A 20,197-nucleotide genomic window follows, 5' to 3' on the forward strand; every position below is an offset into this window, starting at 1 on the left:
GCTGGCAGTCCAGGCACATGGCATAAACCCTGGGCAAACCCATTAGTGGACTAGTGGGGGAGCCAGCTGGAAAATGGTCCAAAGAGCTCGCCTGAGCCAGAACCACAACTGATGAGACCAGCATCTCTAAACTTAGCGAGTCTGGATCTGCATAGGTCAACACACACACACACACACGCAAATAAACACACAAAGACTGAAACACACTTGACAGAATCACCCACAAACACAAGAGCAAACATAAACTCCGAAGCAGACCCCCCCCTCTCCTGCACAGACACAGGAATGTACTTTCTGAGGAGCATTGCTTGAGATCATTCACAAAGATGTTTTATTTCCAGAGAATTAATGAGTCTATTGGTGTTCTGCCACCATGGCTACAGTCAGACTTTCAGGAGTTGATGAATGAGCAAACAAGTAGTAGTTTCAATATTGGCTTAACATTTACATTAAATCATTAATACTTTTTCACATTTAACATGGGTAGACTATTCAAATGTGATATGCAGTCAAGATTTCTGTCAATAAGGCCGTGAGGCTCGATTATTGCTGCAACGACAGTTAAGAAGCAGAGCTTAACAAATGTTTTCCAAGAGTGAAAATCACATTTACTTAAAGAACACTTGGACATTATGAGATATAATCTCATAAATATCAAAGGCAGACTTTTCAAAAGCTTGCTGGCTGTAATATGATCTTACCAGGAAACGTACCACATAACCTACAATCCTATGGGGTATAACCAACTTCCAAATAAATGATAGGGAGATAATTCCAGAATCCACAGATGAAAAAAGTGTTCCCATCTTAGTGCTGCTGCTTCCATGTCACTCGTAAAAACTGAATCAGCGGAGGGTTGATCATTTAGTGTCAATAAGTAAAGCCTTTCAGCCCAAACTTCTCTTCCAGAGTGCAACAAATTAAAGTAGCTGCACCTGGCAGCCTGAAGGTAATATATATTAAAAATGGTAGACCAACTGCTGCCTTCGGTGCTTCAGATTAAATGTCACTTCCAGGCATGCATAAAAGCATAATATAAAAATCCCCTGGAGAACAAAAGGCCTTAATTCAATACAGAAGTGATTAATGCAGTAACGAAACAATGTTTTAGCTTTTACATATATGTAATGTTGAAATGACAAATTCAGGCAAGGTCTTTATGGGATAAAATAAAAGTTCAAATTATCATGTGGTCACTAAATGTGGTTCAGAATTTGCAGAAATAGGATTACCCATGTTCTGTTCGTCTCCCATAATTAGTTGTCTGTAGGATTCCTTGTGACCACAGATGGAAGGATAAGTTGAGAGGTGCTGTGGACAATTATGCATGTGATCCCGCATTTGAACCCTCATGATTCAAATGTCCCAACATGCCATGCTGATCGGTGCGCATCCAAAAATAACGAACACGACTTTGAAACAGCAAGGTCAGTTGTGTATATTTGCATATAAACCTTTGATTAAAAACAACAACCAAAAACCTTTGGAGCTAGAGATAATTTCAAAATCTACAAGCTGAGATGAAATCCTTAAGAGGATGTTTGACCTTGGTTCTGGGGATTCCAAATACTGCTTCATTCAGAGCTAAGGTATAACTGATTTACTGTGGGAAATGACTTTTTTTTTCATGTGCCACTATTAAGGAAAGTCAGTGTCAGTTATAGAGCAGAATCTCTGGAGCTGGGTGGGATTACATCAGGAAGCACAGAGTGCACAAATACTCCAGTATCCTCGGTTTGTAGGTGCAATTTCTTCAACTTCACAACATTTAAAATGAAATGTTCTTTAAAGCAACATTAACTTGTTTCATTGCAAGTTTTACACATAAAGTAATAAATATGATAACAGAACAGTATAATCTATGACTATGCTGTCATGCAACCAAGAATATGTTCTATTTTATAACACATGGTTATGCATTAGTGATATCCTTCCTACAATACAGTGTATATGCAGTAAAATGCCAGTCTGGAAGAACAAAACCATGCATTGTTGGGATGAAAGCACACAGCACTCAGCTCATGTGTTACTTGGTGTAGATGGAAAATCACATTATTTATATTATGTTTTGTTTATTTCATGTAAATTATGCATTTTTGAGGCTAGAGGAAAAAAGAAAAGAATGGAGGTTTTGTGTATTTAATAGGGTTGATATGTCTTATGTGCATTAGCCTTGGCATTCCCGCTGGCACACTGGGCAAGGTTTCTTAAAAGACTGCATTTATTTAAACGAAAGCAGTTTTTCCTGTGCAAATCCAAGACTCATGTCCTCAAGATATTCCAGGAAATAATACTATTCCCCCTCCTTCACCCTTCTTCTCACACTAAATGAAAGACAAACATTGAATGAGCTTCTGCTGCGCCCACATTCACTGTGACCACATAGGGAAGTCCACAATGCAACTGAATGATGCTTTTCTTCACTCGCAGCAAGTGTTACTTTCAGTGTTTGTTTCTTTATGATTTAAAAAGTCAGCTACTCTTTGGCCCTTTAGACTGACGTTAAATGTTTTGGACTCTGATGCCTAAAGCTGAGTATTTTATGAAGAGAAAATCAAATTAATTAACTTGCGGTTTTTAAAGTGGGATGAAGAAACCACAGAGACACAAAATGGAGCAGAGTAACTCAATTCTACAAATGCACTGCATGTCAACTACACCATTCAAGTGGATGCATTTTCTGGTTTCTTGTTGCCGTTTCCTGTGTTAACATACCTGTTCATGTTTGGTGAGCCGTGTTTTATTGTGGATGTCAGAAGAGACCAAGTTGAACTGGTGTTTCTCAGCCAAGAGCCTCAGTAAGATGACCACTGTCCGGCTGCCGCACTTCCCCACTCGGTTGTAAACCACCTGGCTGGGGAATGGGAGCACCTGTGATCAACACACACACACACACACACACACACACACACACACACACACACACACAGATTAGGAACTGATTGGGTGAAACTGGAGATTTTTCCCTTAAGGGCAGCAAAATAGTTAGGAGTGGGAAAAAATACACATAAAGAAGGTATCATGGACAAAGCAGTGATAGTCTGTTCATTTGCAGTATTGTATTAGCTGACACAGAAGAAATTGCAGTATTTAGAAGTTGTTCTCTTTAAATATAAATATGATGTAATGTATCCATGTAAAGTATGAAAAAGCACATAGTTACAAAACAATCAGAGATTTAAACTAGTGTTTTCAAGATCAAAATTTCATTATTAACCTTTAAAAATTAAAAAAAAATATCCATAAAAAATAATATTCATGTATCTCATGTTCATTTTGATTTTAAATACCATTTGTAAAATTACTTTGTATATATCTGGTAAATTCTCCCGAGTATATGTGTAATTGCTTGCTTTTAAGGGGATTCATTGGCAATTTCCTGGTCCCTTTTTATAAAGGGATCTTGCAAAAACTCAGTTGTTTAGGTAAGAAATTATCAAGGGTTATTTACCATACAAAAACAACCAAAACAACACACTATAGCACAATAGGAATGTACTTTACAAGTATAAATTGGTACATATTGCCGCTGAAGTGTCTTTTCCCTGAACCTGTAGTTTCTTTACCTGAGCCTGAACTCAATTGACCCCACAAAATATTATCTTCCTCTTATGAAAACCATGCAAAGACTCTGTATATGGTGAAGCATAAGAGCCATTTTAGTGTGGCCTTTGTTCATGTTCTGACCACAGGAATGACCGCTGTAGGCCTGTCTTTCAAGGGCATTTTTGGGGGTGAAAATAAGTACTTACTTTAGGGTCATTATTTCTGAGCATCCTTAAAAAACCACCAGCCAAAAGGTATGCACGTCTCATTTTTCTCTCCTCACTCTCTCTCTCTTTCTCTCTCTCTCTCTTTCTCTCGCTCTCACAATCACACTCACACTCAAACACACACACGCATGAACACACACATGCACACAGCACAATACAGCATTTAACCATTCACACCTCATGACTCACCAATTAAACCAGGAGTTCAAAAGTGACGTACTCATTCGAGTGACGATATGAGCAAAACAGGCTTGTAACATTAAATATTGGCTTTTCTTTTCTTCTGAGGCCAGACTTCAGTATAAGGGTCAACATGTGTATTTTGACATGAGACTCGTTTAAGCACGAGGCAGCAAGAATGCACTAATATGGAAATTACCGCCAGGAACCTGCGAGGTTTGACAAGTGCTCAAGTAGGAACACTATCAAAACAATAAATTTACCAGTTAATAGAATAGTAACATGACTCAGGAATCGAGGAACATATGGGTTAATTGGAGAATTAAAAGACATCTGGAGGATTATTTCTTTAAAGGATATCGCCAATATAAACACAGTAACAAAAAAACAAAGAAGATGAGTCCCTCGATGGCCTTTTTGACTTCAAATAAAACCTTTTTGTAAATCACAGAGAAAAATGCAGCAGTGATAAATTCTTGTCGGCATTCCCAGTCTGGAATGGTAATTGTGTTTTCCTGTGTGTATATTTGTATGTGCGTGAGAGAGAGAGAGGCAGACATCGTGCGTGTGCATGCAAGAGACAGAGAACAAGTGAGAGAGGGCTAAATGTCTGACACAGAGTTAAGAACACCGTCTGACTCTATCAGCTTGATAATTGACTAGTTACCGAACCAAACATACAACAAACGTTTTGACTGCTCGGCAGTCAGATGGAACCTGTAATGAAACCTTAAACCAAGCTATCTTCATCCTCTCTACAGTCTGACATTAAATTATTACCCGGTTTTAGTTTCTCTCATTACACTCTGCTCTTGTACAACAGAAAGATGACTCCACATCAAAAAGCTTTGCCCGGCCACATCTACATTGGCTGTTTTTTGTCAATCCTGCAAAAGCGATAGTCCCACCCAGGCACAGGAAAAGCAGTGGAGATTCCTCTGAATATATGCCAGAAAGAAACAACAGGACTTATTGAAATTAAACCATTTTTGTATGGTTTTGGAAACTAGATATATGCATGCACTTGCCAAAGGTTCAAGGAGAAGGTGCCGTAAAAACCTTCTAAACAATTCAAAGGTAATATCTGTGGTTGTACAAGCTTGCACAAGTTCCCTTGACGGACATGATACAACCTGTGTCACTTGCTAGAATATCTTCATCACTAACACTTTACAGTAAGACAGAAGATAGTATTAATATTTTTCGAGATGAAAAACAGTTGGTGTCCAAAAATATCTGGAAAAGAGCTTAATGCTTCGTTGTGTTTTGAGAAACATTTTCACTGAAGGAGGGGGTTTCTTTAGACAGCAGTCCAACATTCCTTATTGCTTGCGAAGTAACTACAGCCTTTTTAGCAGATAACAATAATGAGACAGATGGAGTAAAGCTTGGATTTCACAGGACAATGTTCCCAGTTGATATGATGACTAATGACTGTGTCAGCGTTGTGCTGTGTAACACTAAATTTGAACCAAAAAAGCAACATTGAACATTTCTGGGCGTCCTAGGTCGTAGCTGCATACTGCTGTTTCCAGTGGCTTTATCAGTGGTCAGAATAAGGGCCTAAAAAAAAACAACCCATGTATGTTATGTAACACAGTATCTGACTGAGACACACCTACTCCCAAAAGTCACATTATTGTTGGACTATTTACAGATCTCATTCAGACTAGCTAATATGAAACAGAGCTTAAGAAGATGAGTGATCCTGCATGATTCCTCTCACTCTCATTTTCTATTCTGTTATTCTTAGCACTCCCAGCCCACTCTCGTTAAACGGTTTGTATGAATTCATATTAAAAGCAGTCCTGGAAAACTTGTCAGAAAAAAAAGCACAAAATTTGAGGCTTGGAGATTTTGGAAGTGCAGGTTAATGTCTGCTACAAGGGATAAGAACTGTATTGGCTCCTAACTTGCTCAAATTTCCCTTGCATAAATCTCAGTGATTTGTGCCTAACCGTTGAATAATTTTATACTGGATATGATGGCTACTTATTATGTTACGAGTCTGGTAATATTTTGCATGAAATATGCCTGTCTTAATGTCTGAGGATGCAGTATGTTGTTCTCAGAAAACCAAAACATACAGTGGTCACATGATACTCATTTTGGATATGATACTTGTCCAAAAAACACACAAACCCTTGCTGTCACTCATGGCCACACAAACTCGAACTTAGTTTGCTGCCGTCTTCATCTATCATGCAGCAAATTAGAGATGGTTATTCTCTGTCGCACATAGTATATAGACTAAAGCAGCCACGTTTATCCGTTGCTCTAAAAATCAGCTCACTAACCTGATCTTGCTCTGAGTTTAAGCGCTCTTACTCAGTGTTCTGAGTTTACTGTAATTGAGCTGCTGAATGAAACACCTTATGTCCTGCTGTGTGACCTATCTATTCATCTCCTTCACGTCCAAGAAGAGCAGAGTGTCACAGCTTTAAGCAGCTGTGCCAGCACAGTCCCCATTCTAGTCAGCTTATCTAAATTAAAAGGAATTTGCTTTCAGTTGTAAACACCTAAACAGGGAGGTAGGAAAATACTGCTCTGTGCCAAAACAAAGGCTTTTGCACCTCTGTCTACAGCAGCTTGATCAAAACATGATCAAAACACAGTAATCTCTCGATCTTTTATTGATGTTGGTTGATGAATTAGAAAAGGTGCGAGAAGATGCCTTTGTTTGGACTTTGGATACAGAATATACACGTACATCATCGTCCTTGCTTCTCACTAATACATTTCCTCAAAGATATTTGTTCGTGAATTGCTTATATTTATGTAAAGGTGATATACACCTGCCTTAAATGTCAGACTTTCTTTCATTTATTTATCTTTTTCATTTCAACAGTCTAGTAAAATACAGAACCGCTCTCAATCAGACTTTGATAGTAGCATAAATTGTAAAATAAATTTACAGTGGGTACTGACCTGAAGTAAGGAAAAATCATTTGGAAATGCGCCCTATGAGTGATAGTTCTAAAAAAAAGTGCGAGAGAGAGAATGTACACTTGTATGAAATGTGAATGGGACATTCTTTTCATGCCTCCTTAAACATACAGTCATTATGCTAAAAATCATGCGGTTTTTCCATGCACTCTCATTTATGTCAAACTATAAACTCCTTTTCTAATCTTCCACTATATTTACTGGGATTCATCTGCACTCATGTGTTGCAGTGTCTCTTTGATTTCCCCTGCTATTATAAAAGCAGACAGCAATAAAAAGATCATGAGATCTTTGGGTGATGTGGTTCTGGCCACTGACAAGCTTTCAGCTCAATCTGTCTGGGATGATGACAAATATGGAATCAAAGTCAAGTGGCTGTTGTATAATCACATTGCGTTGTGCGTACACAGATGATGGCAGGTAAATATTTTAATGGTTGTTAGAATATTAATTTTGATCATAGGTTATTGCAGACATGTGGCATGTCAGACATGCCTCTTGATTTTTTGTTGTATTGATCATTTGATGCATGCATGGGCTTGATAGTTTCATCAGGGCTTTCTCTGCCACTGAAAATTCCAACAAGACTGGCAACTGAATCCCAACAAGCCTCATACGAGATATGGGATGAGAAATAGCGATTTCATTTTACTAATCCAATACCAAAGGCTAATCAATAAATCAGTTTAATTGGATTTAGAAAATAAGGGAAACACAGCAACCCTTCTTCAACAGTGACATAGAATTATTTATATTAATTTCTTCAAAATTTTGTTTCTGCCTGTCTGTCTGTCTGTCTGTCTTTCCGTCCGTCTGTCCATCTATCTATCTATCTATCTATCTATCTATCTATCTATCTATCTATCTATCTATCTATCTATCTATCTATCTATCTATCTATCTATCCATCCATCCATCCATCCATCCATCCATCCATCCATCCATCCATCCATCCATCTATCTATCTATCTATCTATCAATGCTTTTACTTGCGGCTTTCAGACAATAATCATTTATATGTCGGCTGGTTCACAACCCTTCTTTACTTTCACCAACACATATTTGTTGTCAATGTCATGACCTATGATTGTGGATGAGATTCCAATTTTAGGACCAAACCATTGAATTCAGAACACTGACAAAGGATGAACTGAATCTTGTATTGGATTTCTGCTGTGCTGTTAATAAACCAAGATGACATGTTATCATGTGGAATGTCAAAAATGTAAACTTTGATTTTTTTTTTTTTTTTTTTTTTTTTTTTTCACTGCTTTCAAGTTGTACATTAGATTTTCATATCAACCAGATTTTTCACTTCTAACACTTCTGTGTTTATATGATGACGTCATTATTAAAAATACAGTTGCCTCATGCCACAATCAAACTGCTGGGCCTTCAAGTCTCTTCAGTGACAAATATCGGAAACTATTTGTGATTTACGGGACTCAATTCCCAATCCCAACGTTCATCAAGCTTTTTCATATTAAAAACTTTGCATCAAACCTGCATGAAGTAAACTGGCTCTGAGAACCAACATGGGAGATAAAGCTATGCTTCATGAAAGTATAGTCATAGAATACAAATGCATTAACTAAATTCCAGCTGCCTCACTACAATGTTCCAGTTCTGCATAGTGTGTTTCATATAAATGACATTTCACTGTTATCAGTATGAAACAAGCATTGTGGCTGTTGTTGGTATGTACAAATATCTGGAACTGAGTTCCCACAGAAGAAATAAAGCCGTGACTGTCTCACAGATAAAGGTCATATGTGAACTAAATTAATCGGAGCAACTGCTTAATCCAACCTGTAACCAGATTAGCCATTTAACTTCACTGCTGGGTGACATATCATTTTTAACAGATCAAACAAAGATATTGTAAAGGAGGAGATGAGAAACTAGGTGAAAATAAGGGTGTAACTGGTTAAGGAAAGAGATAATAAAAAACAGGCAGAAGGAGAAGAACGATATTGGCAGGGCGAGCAAGAGGAAGCACAGAGGAAAGATAGTCATGCAGCTGGATGAGTACAAGGCCCCACTGTCAGCATTTCTGTGTTGTGTGTGTATGTGTGTGTGTGTGTGCGTTAGTGTGTGTGTGTGCGTGTGTTTGACTTCAGAGCATTACTGTAGCAGTGAAGCCTGGTCTTGTTGGTATTTGGAATGAGTTTGCACACAGCTCCTTCACACATATCCTACACTTACTGACTTGAGTTCTTTGCTTTGGAAACGTAGGATCGCAGGAGAGAAAGAAAGCAAGTGTAAAGAAAAAAAGAGAATATACTTGTAAGACTCACTCTTGGAGCAGGAGGTCCGTGGTCATCAAGATATGTTGAATCACCTGAAAAGAAAAAAAAAAGTTTCATCTTATCAACTGGTCTCTTTATCATCTGAAACAATCTAAAAGAACTATTTTAAAAAAAAATGTAGATATGAATGGGGACACAAACTGTATGTATCACAAATGTATCACTGTAAAGATATTACAAATGACATGAGTGTTCATGCCCTAACACCTTGAAAAAGGTGCAAAAGAATTGAGACTCCCTCTGTTCTGGCTGAAATAAGAAAACATGTACATGCATGCAATCATGCACACACACACACAAGCACACAAACTTAATAAAAATAATTATTGTAGCTCTCAGGTATTTTTTTTATCATTTTAAACTTTGCATGGGTTTCGGATATTTCTTGCAGTTTTTTTATTGAGCCCTATTATTTTATTGTATTTAATTTTTTTCCGAATTTTTCCATTTTTTTTTTTTTTTTTACACCTTAGCCTACTTTTATTAATCCTCCCGTATGGTCATCCAAAGAAACCACTGCAAATCCAGACCATGGCCTTAGACAGTGGTCTTTTCTTTTTGAAAATAAACAATACCCATCCAGACACACAGACACTTCCCATTAACAAGATTCAGGTGGGCCAACAAAGAGCGAGAAACAAGTTTGTGAACAAGGGAGAGATAAAGCTGTAAAGATAGGAAGCATTACATAACAAACAGATTGTTGTCAGCACCATAAGAAAACAGCTGTAACTGATGCATGAACTCACAAAGTGATTTAAATCTAAGTTTCCTACTTGGCAATCACTTCTAAATGTAATTGTCCTGGAGGTGTGGACTGTCTTTGAACTGTTTGTTTAAAAAGGGATGCGTAACCTGTGATTACTCTTTAACTGAGATTTAATCTCACACGGTATGCTCTGTCACACACAAAACACACAAATGTGCATATTTCAGTATCTGGCTTAAACTTGTCAAGAAAGGAAATTTTGTTTCTTTCTTGCACTTCTGATACTTTTCTTGAGGAATTCTGAGGGAGGCACATGCTTGCAGTTCTTCTCGTAGGCATTTGAGGTCAAAGCGGGGCGATGATGCAGAGAGGCAGACAATGCTGTTCATTCCTCTGTCATCCATCACAGCCAGTTAACCTCGGGTATAAACCCCTCCCTACCTCCCATGTGTGCTTCTCATTAGTATATTGAATTGGGGGAATTTTTTTTTCCAGGGCACAAGACTCATAAAAGATGACATCTCCACCACCCACAAAGGGAAGAAAATGTAGCCAGAGAGTCATGGTAAACTGAAGTTATCAGTGTCATCAGATCCCCCTTCTAGAAGACAGGAGGGAGTGTAAGGATGTGCTGAGATTCCTTGGCTCGGAAAATGTTTTAAAACAGACCAAACAAACAACAAGAAAAACAACAACAATAACAAACAGTTTACCCCCTTTGGCTTTCCATGCCAGCGATCTCCATTTGATGTCCTGCAAATGTTTTCAGCATGCCTGTCCCCTGCATAAACATCAAGTGTGTTTAACTGCAGAATGCCATGGATTTTTTAAAATGCAGAAACGGGGAAAATTTATCATCTTGAGACTTATTCTGATTCTTATTCTTTTACTGGGGGTTAAAGCACAGTACATTTTCATATCCACTGCTTTAAGTCTTGACTAATTTACTAAATAATTTACTTTACTAACATATTTTCTAGTCATTTTTAGATTTTACTGGGTAATTTTAAAAATGATGAAGGGAAAAGGGGCCTTTATTAAAAAATAATTTACCACCAAAATATCAGCGGGACATTCAAAGAAAATCTGCATTTCTATCACAAATATGAGTATCCAAGATACTATCTTTATTTACATTTTAAATAAAATGCCTCTGAAAATCCTGCCACTTATTATTTTCCAAATTGTCCAGCACAGTGTCTATGAGGTTATAAATGTCAATAAACACTTACAGTAACAAAGTACCACATTAACTTCTTTCAAAAAAATACTGAGAAAAATATATATAATTAAAAGAAAATAAATGAAAATCGGGTTCCAGAGCTCTCCCCTGACATCAACGAGGATAAACGAAAAAATTTTCAATCCCAGGTGCAGACAGTTCAGCTATTCTAAGACTTTAAGTTGACATTTCCCTCCATTTATCATCTGCATGTGTTTGCTAATAGAAGCAGCAGAGAGGTCAAGATGGGGAAATTCTTAGACAGAAGGAGGATGAGGATTTGAGTCTAAACTGCTGAGTTTCATATCTGTTTCTTGTCAACACCCCCAGCTGTTCATACATCTGAAAATAGTGGATAGATTAAAAAAAGAGACAAAAAGTCAAATACAAAAATAATTAATATTTTGGTTTGTTCATGTACAAGTCTGTGACTCAGGAGGAAAGTCAAATGTGCATGGTGTGTAGCTGAATAGTTAATTGGATTACTGTGTCACAAGATCTATGGAACTGCCGCTGGCAAAGAGCAGCTGCTTAACATTTTCTTCTTATAAATATCTATTTACATAAACATGAAATCAGTAGTGCTTACAATTTTCCTAGCTTTCTTGTCCATAATAATTCCGAAATACACACAAATGACTACAGCTGTGACTTACATACACATTACTACATAAATACCACGTTAATTTATATATATATATTTTTTTTTAACAGTAACTGATTTTTAAATGATTTTGTTTGACATCATACACATGATTATTATAAACAAACATAGAAATCAGTCCAATGCAAAGCTTAAACTATGATTAAACTAAGAATGGACATTGTTTCTACCACTGACCTCTATTTCTGCATCGATCATCCATACAACACGCTATTATTTGTGGAGATCTGGCGTAAGAACACAGAACTCAAGCACATTTTTATCCACAGTTTTGGGACCACACACATATGCACATGCATGTGCACCACACTTAAACTTCTATCAAGTAGAAGAAACAAACTCTGGATTTCACCCTGTATCAACACAAGATTGAGAAACAAAGGCACCAAGATCTGTTGCTGCCCTGCAAAAACAAATTTTTACCTGCACCTTTTTGACTTTTTTGGTTTATTTTAAAATATGTTAGAAATGAAATCTTTACACTACAATATTGAATGAAGGAGCTTGTCTGATTCACCTGTGCAAAGTTAAGAATAAAAGACAAAAATTGAATACATACTTTGACATGGTTTTTTTTGGCTGATTTTGGATTTTCATTGACAGAGAAAAAAAAACCCAACAATTTAACTTTTAGTAAGATTGACAGAAATTAGGAGATTGAACAGACTTGGTAAGTCTAGAATACTGACAGAAAAATAACACTGAAAATGAAAGTTAAAATTCATCCTGACAGATGTTAGAGAAGACATTTTTGAGTGCATGTTTAGTCTTGGCAGAATGTAAGACTTCAATAAAAAAAAGGGATTCCTTTGCAAACCTCATCACTATAACCCGTTGACAAAAGGATTCAAGAAGCCTGTATTTGACCTGCTTTAAGAGTGCAACAGTAAGTTTGAGAAACAAAAACATGTATTTAGAGCATGGACTATTTCATTTGCATTGTGAGATTGGCAACTTGGCTAAGTATGCCTTAGGAAAGAACACATCCCAGAATAGGCTGAGGTGGGAGTGAAAAACCACACAGGAATGGAAGTGGAGAGTAACGCCAAGAGGAAAGGCAAAGAGTTGAAGTTCAGGGGCCTTGGCTGTTCTGTGAGACGTGGCTCAAAGCAAAGATGGAAGGTTACAGAACTGTTGCCCTGGAATGTTCTAGGTATGTGACACCAGATTACAGGTTGCTTGGTTGGCAAAGACTAAACTTTCTCATCCTGAGCCACATCCTCCAACAGCTTCGAAGTTGAAATTCAAGTGTGCTATATTCTACAGAGTGGGATATGGGAATATAAACGCAAGAGCATCGCTTCAAAATGAATAAATACATGAAATGACTCTCTGCACCGCCACTGAAAAAGTATGACTCAAGGCGTTCCGGTGTTTTAAAACACACCCGGATAAATAAGATCCTATGGTTATAATCTTTATGAAACATTTGTGCCATAAAGGGCATCATATGCAAACAAACCTAAGCCACATTGCACGGGCTAGATACATACTTTGTATATGTGTTTGTGTGTACGTCTTCAAAATGTACTCGTGTGTGCGGCCATCCAACCCTTTGATTTGGGTCATGGGAGTGACCCTCTATTAAGACCCATAGCCTGATCCATTCCCCTAATTACAGAAGGGAGTTAAGCTAAGGGTCATGGTCTCCACCCTCTACGTCCCGCACATTACCCCGCCATCAAGTTATACGTTTTGGGTTATAAATATATTAAAAAAAAAACACAAGCAAAAGCGGTGCAACTGCTTTGTTATTGCAGGTGGCAGAGACCAAAACCTGGAAGGGACACTAATTTATGGAGTTGCAGCTCCCCTAAAATTTTGGTCGTGGAAAGGGAGTAGCAAGACTGCAACTTTAGGCATGCAGATGTTCAGCTGGGAGACACTGAGTTGAAATGATCCCACTGTCTCACTTGCGGACGGCAGTGGCTGCCAATGTGTATACTGCATTCAAACGTCCGTACGGCAGATGTAAAGCAAAAATAACATTAATGATTTCCAACCATCCAGCAAAGAAATGGTGACACCGTACTGACTGGCCACCATTCGTTTGAAACTAGAAGCAAACTGATACTCTAAGAATTCAGTTATCTACGTTACCTACTATTACTACAACTTCCCACAGTCCAAAAACATGCAGAAGGTTACTTGGAAAAAATTAGAATAATTGCCTAGATGTGTGAATGAGATAGAGGAAGGGTGTGTGTCTCTATATGTGGTCCTGCAATCGACTGGCAACTGGTCCAGGGTGTACCCCGACCCTGAGTGCAGGATAAGTGGCAGACAATGGATGGGTAATAATAACAACAAGATAAAGAGGAATAACTAAAAAAAAAATACATTTCAGTTTAAAGAAAAACATTGGGATGACTTTAAAATACCATGCCAGACAAACAACAACAAAAAAAATCACACAAATGTTTATGGCGTGTGGATGTAAACATCAGAAGTTTGGAGGACTGTGGATGTTAGTTGGTTCACAACAAAACCTAAAAAAAAACAACAGAATTAGCAGTCTAGGTCAAAATTAGACACCCTGTCATTTTGGTCAATTTAGAATGACCAGATCAGTTATGTCATATATATCAAATATATCAAATATATCAAATGATGAGATATAAAATATGTCGATATCTAATCTACACCAGTATTGCTCAGCTATCTAACATTGGCTGGTATTTGCTCATCCATTTGCAGCCAGATATTGTTGTAATGGACTTCTGTGAATAAAACTTTGTTGATTAAAATTTTGGTCAGACACCACTGAATTGAGAATGGACGAGAGTGAGCCCATTTTATTCAAACAGCATTTTTTCAAGAGCAAAAAGTAGCAACAAATAGCTTCAGAAAAAACAACAAGAGGAAAAACACACTTTGTGCCGTCACTCTCAAACCATCCTCTGTAAATTTCACACTTGAAAAAGTCATGTGATGAAGACGAACCCCAGCTGAGTCACTTGATGTCTCCAGATGTGAAGAGGCAGTCAAGTCATGAGACTGAATGAAGCCAAGCAAAGATGATAAAGTCAAGTCGAGTGAGAGCATTGGGAGTAGCGGAGCATCTCCTGCTTATAGACCTACCTTGGACATCATGCTGAGCAAATTCTCAATTAAACAGTTTTAGGGTGAAAAAAGTACTTCTTTCAGCATGGTGACTGCTCCCTTGACATGCACCAGAAAGTTTTGAAAGAAAGTGAATCTAATTAAAAGAAGTACAAAGAGTTTTCCTTTCCTCTCTTTTCTTTTTATCTGCACTGATTCAGGCAGGTATGAATCTGGACCTCGGGAGACTCTTTTCCCAATCAGAAAGCTCTCCTGGAATATAGAAGTGCAGGCTGTCACTGGAAGAATGTTTGAAATGAAGAAATGAGCCATGAAGGAAAAAAAAAAAAAAGATCAAATTAAACTTGGTAGATCTAAACCTGCCATGTAAAGACCTATCATCAACAAACAACCCAAGAGATGCACGTAGGGATTCTTCAATATGAAATCATACGGGTGACTCCGTCATTACGACGGCAACATAATAATCACATTAGTAAATGATTTGTCACAAGATGTGATGCTGTCACGGTTTCTGCTGCGCTGCATGCTCTGTCAGCGCACCCTGGATAAGGCACTTCCCTTTGGAGTGCACTTGAGTGCTTGTGCAGTTTGTACATACCTCGTCTCTGCTTGTGGAAATGTTGGCAGGACACCAGCTGTCTTGCTAGCCTGTCCTTATGGATTAAGAGCCTGCCGGTGGCCATTCTGACTGACCAGTGATTTTTCCCACACACCCCTATGAAAGAAAGTCAAATGGAGGGGATCTTTTAATTCTTACTGAATAAAAACAACAATTGTTATCGGGTTGAGAAGGAGGGGTGATACTGTATGGAATTCATTATGATATGAAAGACAGTTATGTGCATGTGTTCTGCTTGTGCTGTCATTTAATAGTTTTTGTTACCCTTTGGATAAAACTACATACAATCTGGGGAGGAGTAAAACTAAATAGATGCATTGAATCAGGACTTTGTTGGAATCAATTACATTTTAATACTATATAATATTTAATAATATATTGATTTATAAGCTCTTTCTTTGACAAGAGTAGCAGATGACCCATAAAAGAAGCCACACCTGGGCCTCTAATTCTTCATACCACATCTTAACTAACAAAATACAAGACAGATGCACCAACACACACACACACACAAACACACACACACACACACACACACATACAGACACACGCAAAAATACATAGAGCAGTGGTGCATTCTGTAAAACAGTTATAAATGAATGAAGTTTAAATTGTACAATTGCATTTGTAGAAAGTTACACAATTCATTTTACTACCAAATACCAACAGATTTACAAAGGAAATTGTGCTATTCAAGTTGGGAAACTGCAGGAAATACTCACTACATGGGTGTTTTTAAGTACTGCATTACGGATGTTTAGTCCTAGAAAAATATGCCTAATTTTCTGTGGTATAATCCGGTCTGTATGAATTCATAATGGTTGTACGCAGGATTCCTATGTTGGTAAGAACGTTTTGTTATAAATACCTAAAATACTTTCATTCTGAATGGCAACTACTGAGAAACACTCTGACAAGAAAATGTTTGTTCCTTTTCCTACAACTAATAAATATTAAATACTTACACCTTAGGGTGTTGAATGACACATGCGATTTCATTTGACACATTTACATGGACATTGCTTGGACTGCATTTTTTTGGTTGAGACCGATAACTGACAGACTGCTTTTTTATCACGAATACATTGAATCTAATCTTCACATGATGGTAGGCAGACACAATAGTGATGAGGAAGATTTATCAGAATTTATCGTGAAGCAAGACAAATATGATTATCGAGTAGTTAAACTTTTTAACATTTATTTTAAAGGGTTTAAATGAAGGAAATGGAATAGGTGGCTTTCTAAGTATCTTGATTTCTTTTATCACATAAAACAATGTTGGACACACATTACTTTTTGTGTATGTTAAAACCTGACTGAACGAAAATACTTATACCTTAATAAAAACATTTCAGACTTTTCCCCATTCGATCAAAATCTATTTTTTTGTAGGGGGTCATATCTGGATTGTCAGAAATTCACAACACATGTAAATAATGGTGTCATTTCACTTTCACCACATGCAACACTTTAATTGTCGCACTTAGTGGTCAGGCACAGTCACAAGTGGGGTGATGTAGATGAATCCCAAAAAAAAAAAAAAAAAAAAAAAAAGCAAAAAAAACCTCAAAGGCCTGGGTGTATCTTCTTGTCAAACTGCAAATTCATGGCAAACTGCAATGTTTTTAGACCGGCAGTGAAGTTAGTCATGAACACAGCTTTGAATTCATGACCAAGAGAGAATACAAAAAAAACATCTCGCTGGTTTGTACATGACAAGACAGATTCTGTTTCAATTAAAGGGAATGACTGAAAAGCCATATTTCTCCAAATGCACAAGTTTGTATTCAGGGTCAGTTACAGTATCTGCTTTCTTTAGGTTTCATGGTTAGATGAGTGTGAAGCCACTGAGAAAACTGAAGAACCTGTAACAATAATGGTTTCACAGGGCAGTAAGAAGGGCAGTGAGAATTAACGTGGCTGCCAAGCACAAGGAAAAGAATAAAAAAATAATAACTGCATCTCAGCAGAGTAAAATGAAAAGAGTTAACTCAAATAATCTAATGGTTTCTGAATGTTGGTTTGCGTGCAAGCAAGATATACATGTACATATTGTAAGCTATATCAACTCCAGCTATTCAGGACCCCAAATATCTGGATGGAATAAAAGCAAAGCTTAAGCTGTGGAGTAAAGAGGCAGGACTTAAACTACCATATGAAAGAGGGATCAGGAAAAAAAACAAGTGAATTACATTAAAGACTAGAATTCCGCTGGGTTTGTCATGTGACACAGGACATATAATCAGACAAAGAAGAATAAAAAAAAGCAACAAAAAAAAGAAAACAGCTGCTGTATTTTACAATGCAGTGAGGAAATGAAAAGGTAAAATATCTGGGTGGAGAGACAGAGAGGGAAAATGTGGGAGGCAGTAATGGAGAAGAAGGAACAAATTGTTATTAAATTAGTTTGTGGGCTCTCTGTAGAGGTCAGCGGAAGATAAATTGCACTATCTGGCAGCCAAAGTCCTCAATGGCCTGAAATCCATTCAACAGAGAAGGATATAATGAATCAAGCAGGCTAAGGTAGCACACGGACTCATGCCCACACAGATGTAGATAAACTGATCCTGTACAACATGTAGGACTTCTGGGAAAAAAGGAAAAACAACTTTTTCCAAAATACAAAAATTGGAGATTCTCTGTCCAAATGTACTATCATTGAAATGAAATTAAGATTTTTAGATCATGCTGAGAACAAACTTTGGATTTGTGTCTGCAATGACAAACCAGCAAACTGATATGTAGTTTGGGATTTCACTACTTCCTGAAAGGAAGTGTCAGCTGAGGGACTCAGCCAATTTTAAGGCAATTCCTTGTCTTCTGGGTTGTTTTAAAGTGCGACACAGCCTCAGGCAAATATGTGAGTGTCCTCATGCATGGCTGTCAACCATGTGTGCAGAAGATATTCACTCCAGCTTCTGAATAGCTGCACTTACCTCAAATCTGAGTCATAAATCAATATCTTACTGTAGTTGAAATTCTAATCAGGCTTAGCAACAACAGTAGGAACTATCATTGGCCTGCAAAATTGTGCATAGAAATAGTCTGTGGTGTTGTGGCTCACATTTGAATGAAGGACATTAGTAGTGGTAGGACTACAGAAAAAAGGACAAAGCGAGACATGAGGGATGTTGAGCAGAACTAGAAGATAAAAAAATGGCAGTATATATATATATATATATATATATATATATATATATATATATATATATAACAGTGCAATGATGGCATAGAATTAGAGGTTGAGGGCCTAAAAAGTTTGGTTCTTGAAGCTATTTGGATATTTTTTTGTTTTTTCAAATGTACTATAAAAAATTCCCAAGAGGTTAAGTTACACAGAAGTCTGCTATGTCTATCGTGCATTCCTACAAAACTGTTGTCCTTTTCTATCCTTTCCTATAGTCTGCCAATATGCAAATGTCTAAAATGGCAAAAAACAATGTTTGAAAAATGTGTAGCATCAGGTGGAAACAAGGTCTTAATAGGGCGAAATGCCTTCACCAATCAATTGATTTCATACAATTGATTTTGATTTTATTTTTATCATATGATAATAGATAATAAATTACAAAGAGAAAAATCTAAATGCATAAAAACATAGATATCTAAAATTCCTTTGAATATTTTTTTTCTCATAAGACCATGATGTCCTACTCACTGTAAAAATAAGGTCTATGAAGTTTCATAAATCAGTGTATGCATTTGCAAACATTTTGTGAGGACAGACAATCATTAATGAGGGATTACTTTAGTGAATATTGCCTCTACTATAAACGACAAACATAACTATAGTAATGGAAAGGTCTTGCAAGGCCACAAATGCAGTATTAACTGACAGACACTGTCATTCTGATCTCGTACCTCAGTCACTAAATTAATTTTTCTACCCTGCAGGCAGGGAATCAGACCAGAAGGAGGTCAGCACAGTCAAAGATGTCATGTGCTCGGATCCAAGTGAGTTCTCCTGAATTTATAAAAAACTGATTTACTTTAATAATGTAATCGCTTTACTTGAACACATGTAATAAATCATCATTATAATCCTGTTTGGGTAACATTTTTCTTAATTAATTACTACTTTGGAAGATTTTAAGTCTTCCAAGCCATGACTCTTCATCTCCACCCTCAGCTGTTTTCCATTCACACCACTGCTGTGTAAAGGCACTCTAGTTGTCAGTGTTCTTCTTCTTATGTGTAAGTTCAACGTCTGTTTCTAACATCAACACAACTCGCTTTGAGGTCTGGTAGATAAAGAGACATATAAACTTTGTTTTCTCTATACTAAAAACCTTATGCGACAAACAGTATGTGCTAGTCAGTGTTTGTTTCTTGAGACTATGAGTGCACTTTCACGAAAACCTCAAATCCTTTGCTAATTACATAGTGGCTGGTGACATTGGCTTCCATGCCAGCATCATCTCTTACATAAATTCTCATTTGACAGAAAGTCTTCCATCTCAGTCAGAATTACTGGTCAATTCCAGATTAAACCGGTGCTGGACAGTGAAGCTGCAACTTTGTTATGGTCTGAATTCCTTCCAAAAATAAGTGTATGCACGACCCATACAAGATGAAATAAAGAGCATAATATGTGTTTGCGTGGTTTGAATGAATGTGTGTTTGAGGTGAAGGAGCAAGGACACAGTGACCAGAAAAAACAGTTTTTTGTGAACATATGTGAAAGGTCATTTGGCAGAGTCCATTAC

General features: G+C 37.3%; 1 protein-coding gene across 2 annotated transcripts in view; it reads right to left on the minus strand.

Moving 5' to 3' along the window:
* Positions 1-20,197, minus strand: part of usta (uronyl 2-sulfotransferase a) — a 53,281-nt gene that overhangs the window by 13,173 nt on the left and 19,911 nt on the right. The window contains exons 2-4 of one of the 2 annotated variants that reach the window (XM_086167174.1): positions 15,468-15,584; positions 9,197-9,240; positions 2,716-2,871 (exon numbers count right to left, since the gene is read on the minus strand). In XM_086167174.1, the coding sequence (XP_086023300.1) occupies positions 2,716-2,871; positions 9,197-9,240; positions 15,468-15,584 (317 nt within the window). The remainder of the gene's footprint in view (positions 1-2,715; positions 2,872-9,196; positions 9,241-15,467; positions 15,585-20,197) is intronic. The other variant, XM_086167175.1, reaches the window with a different exon arrangement.

This window comes from Fistularia commersonii, chromosome 20, assembly GCF_037954325.1.
Source record: "Fistularia commersonii isolate RoL2024-O1a breed Wild chromosome 20, RoL_Fcom_v1.0, whole genome shotgun sequence".
NCBI classification, from domain to species: domain Eukaryota; kingdom Metazoa; phylum Chordata; class Actinopteri; order Syngnathiformes; family Fistulariidae; genus Fistularia; species Fistularia commersonii.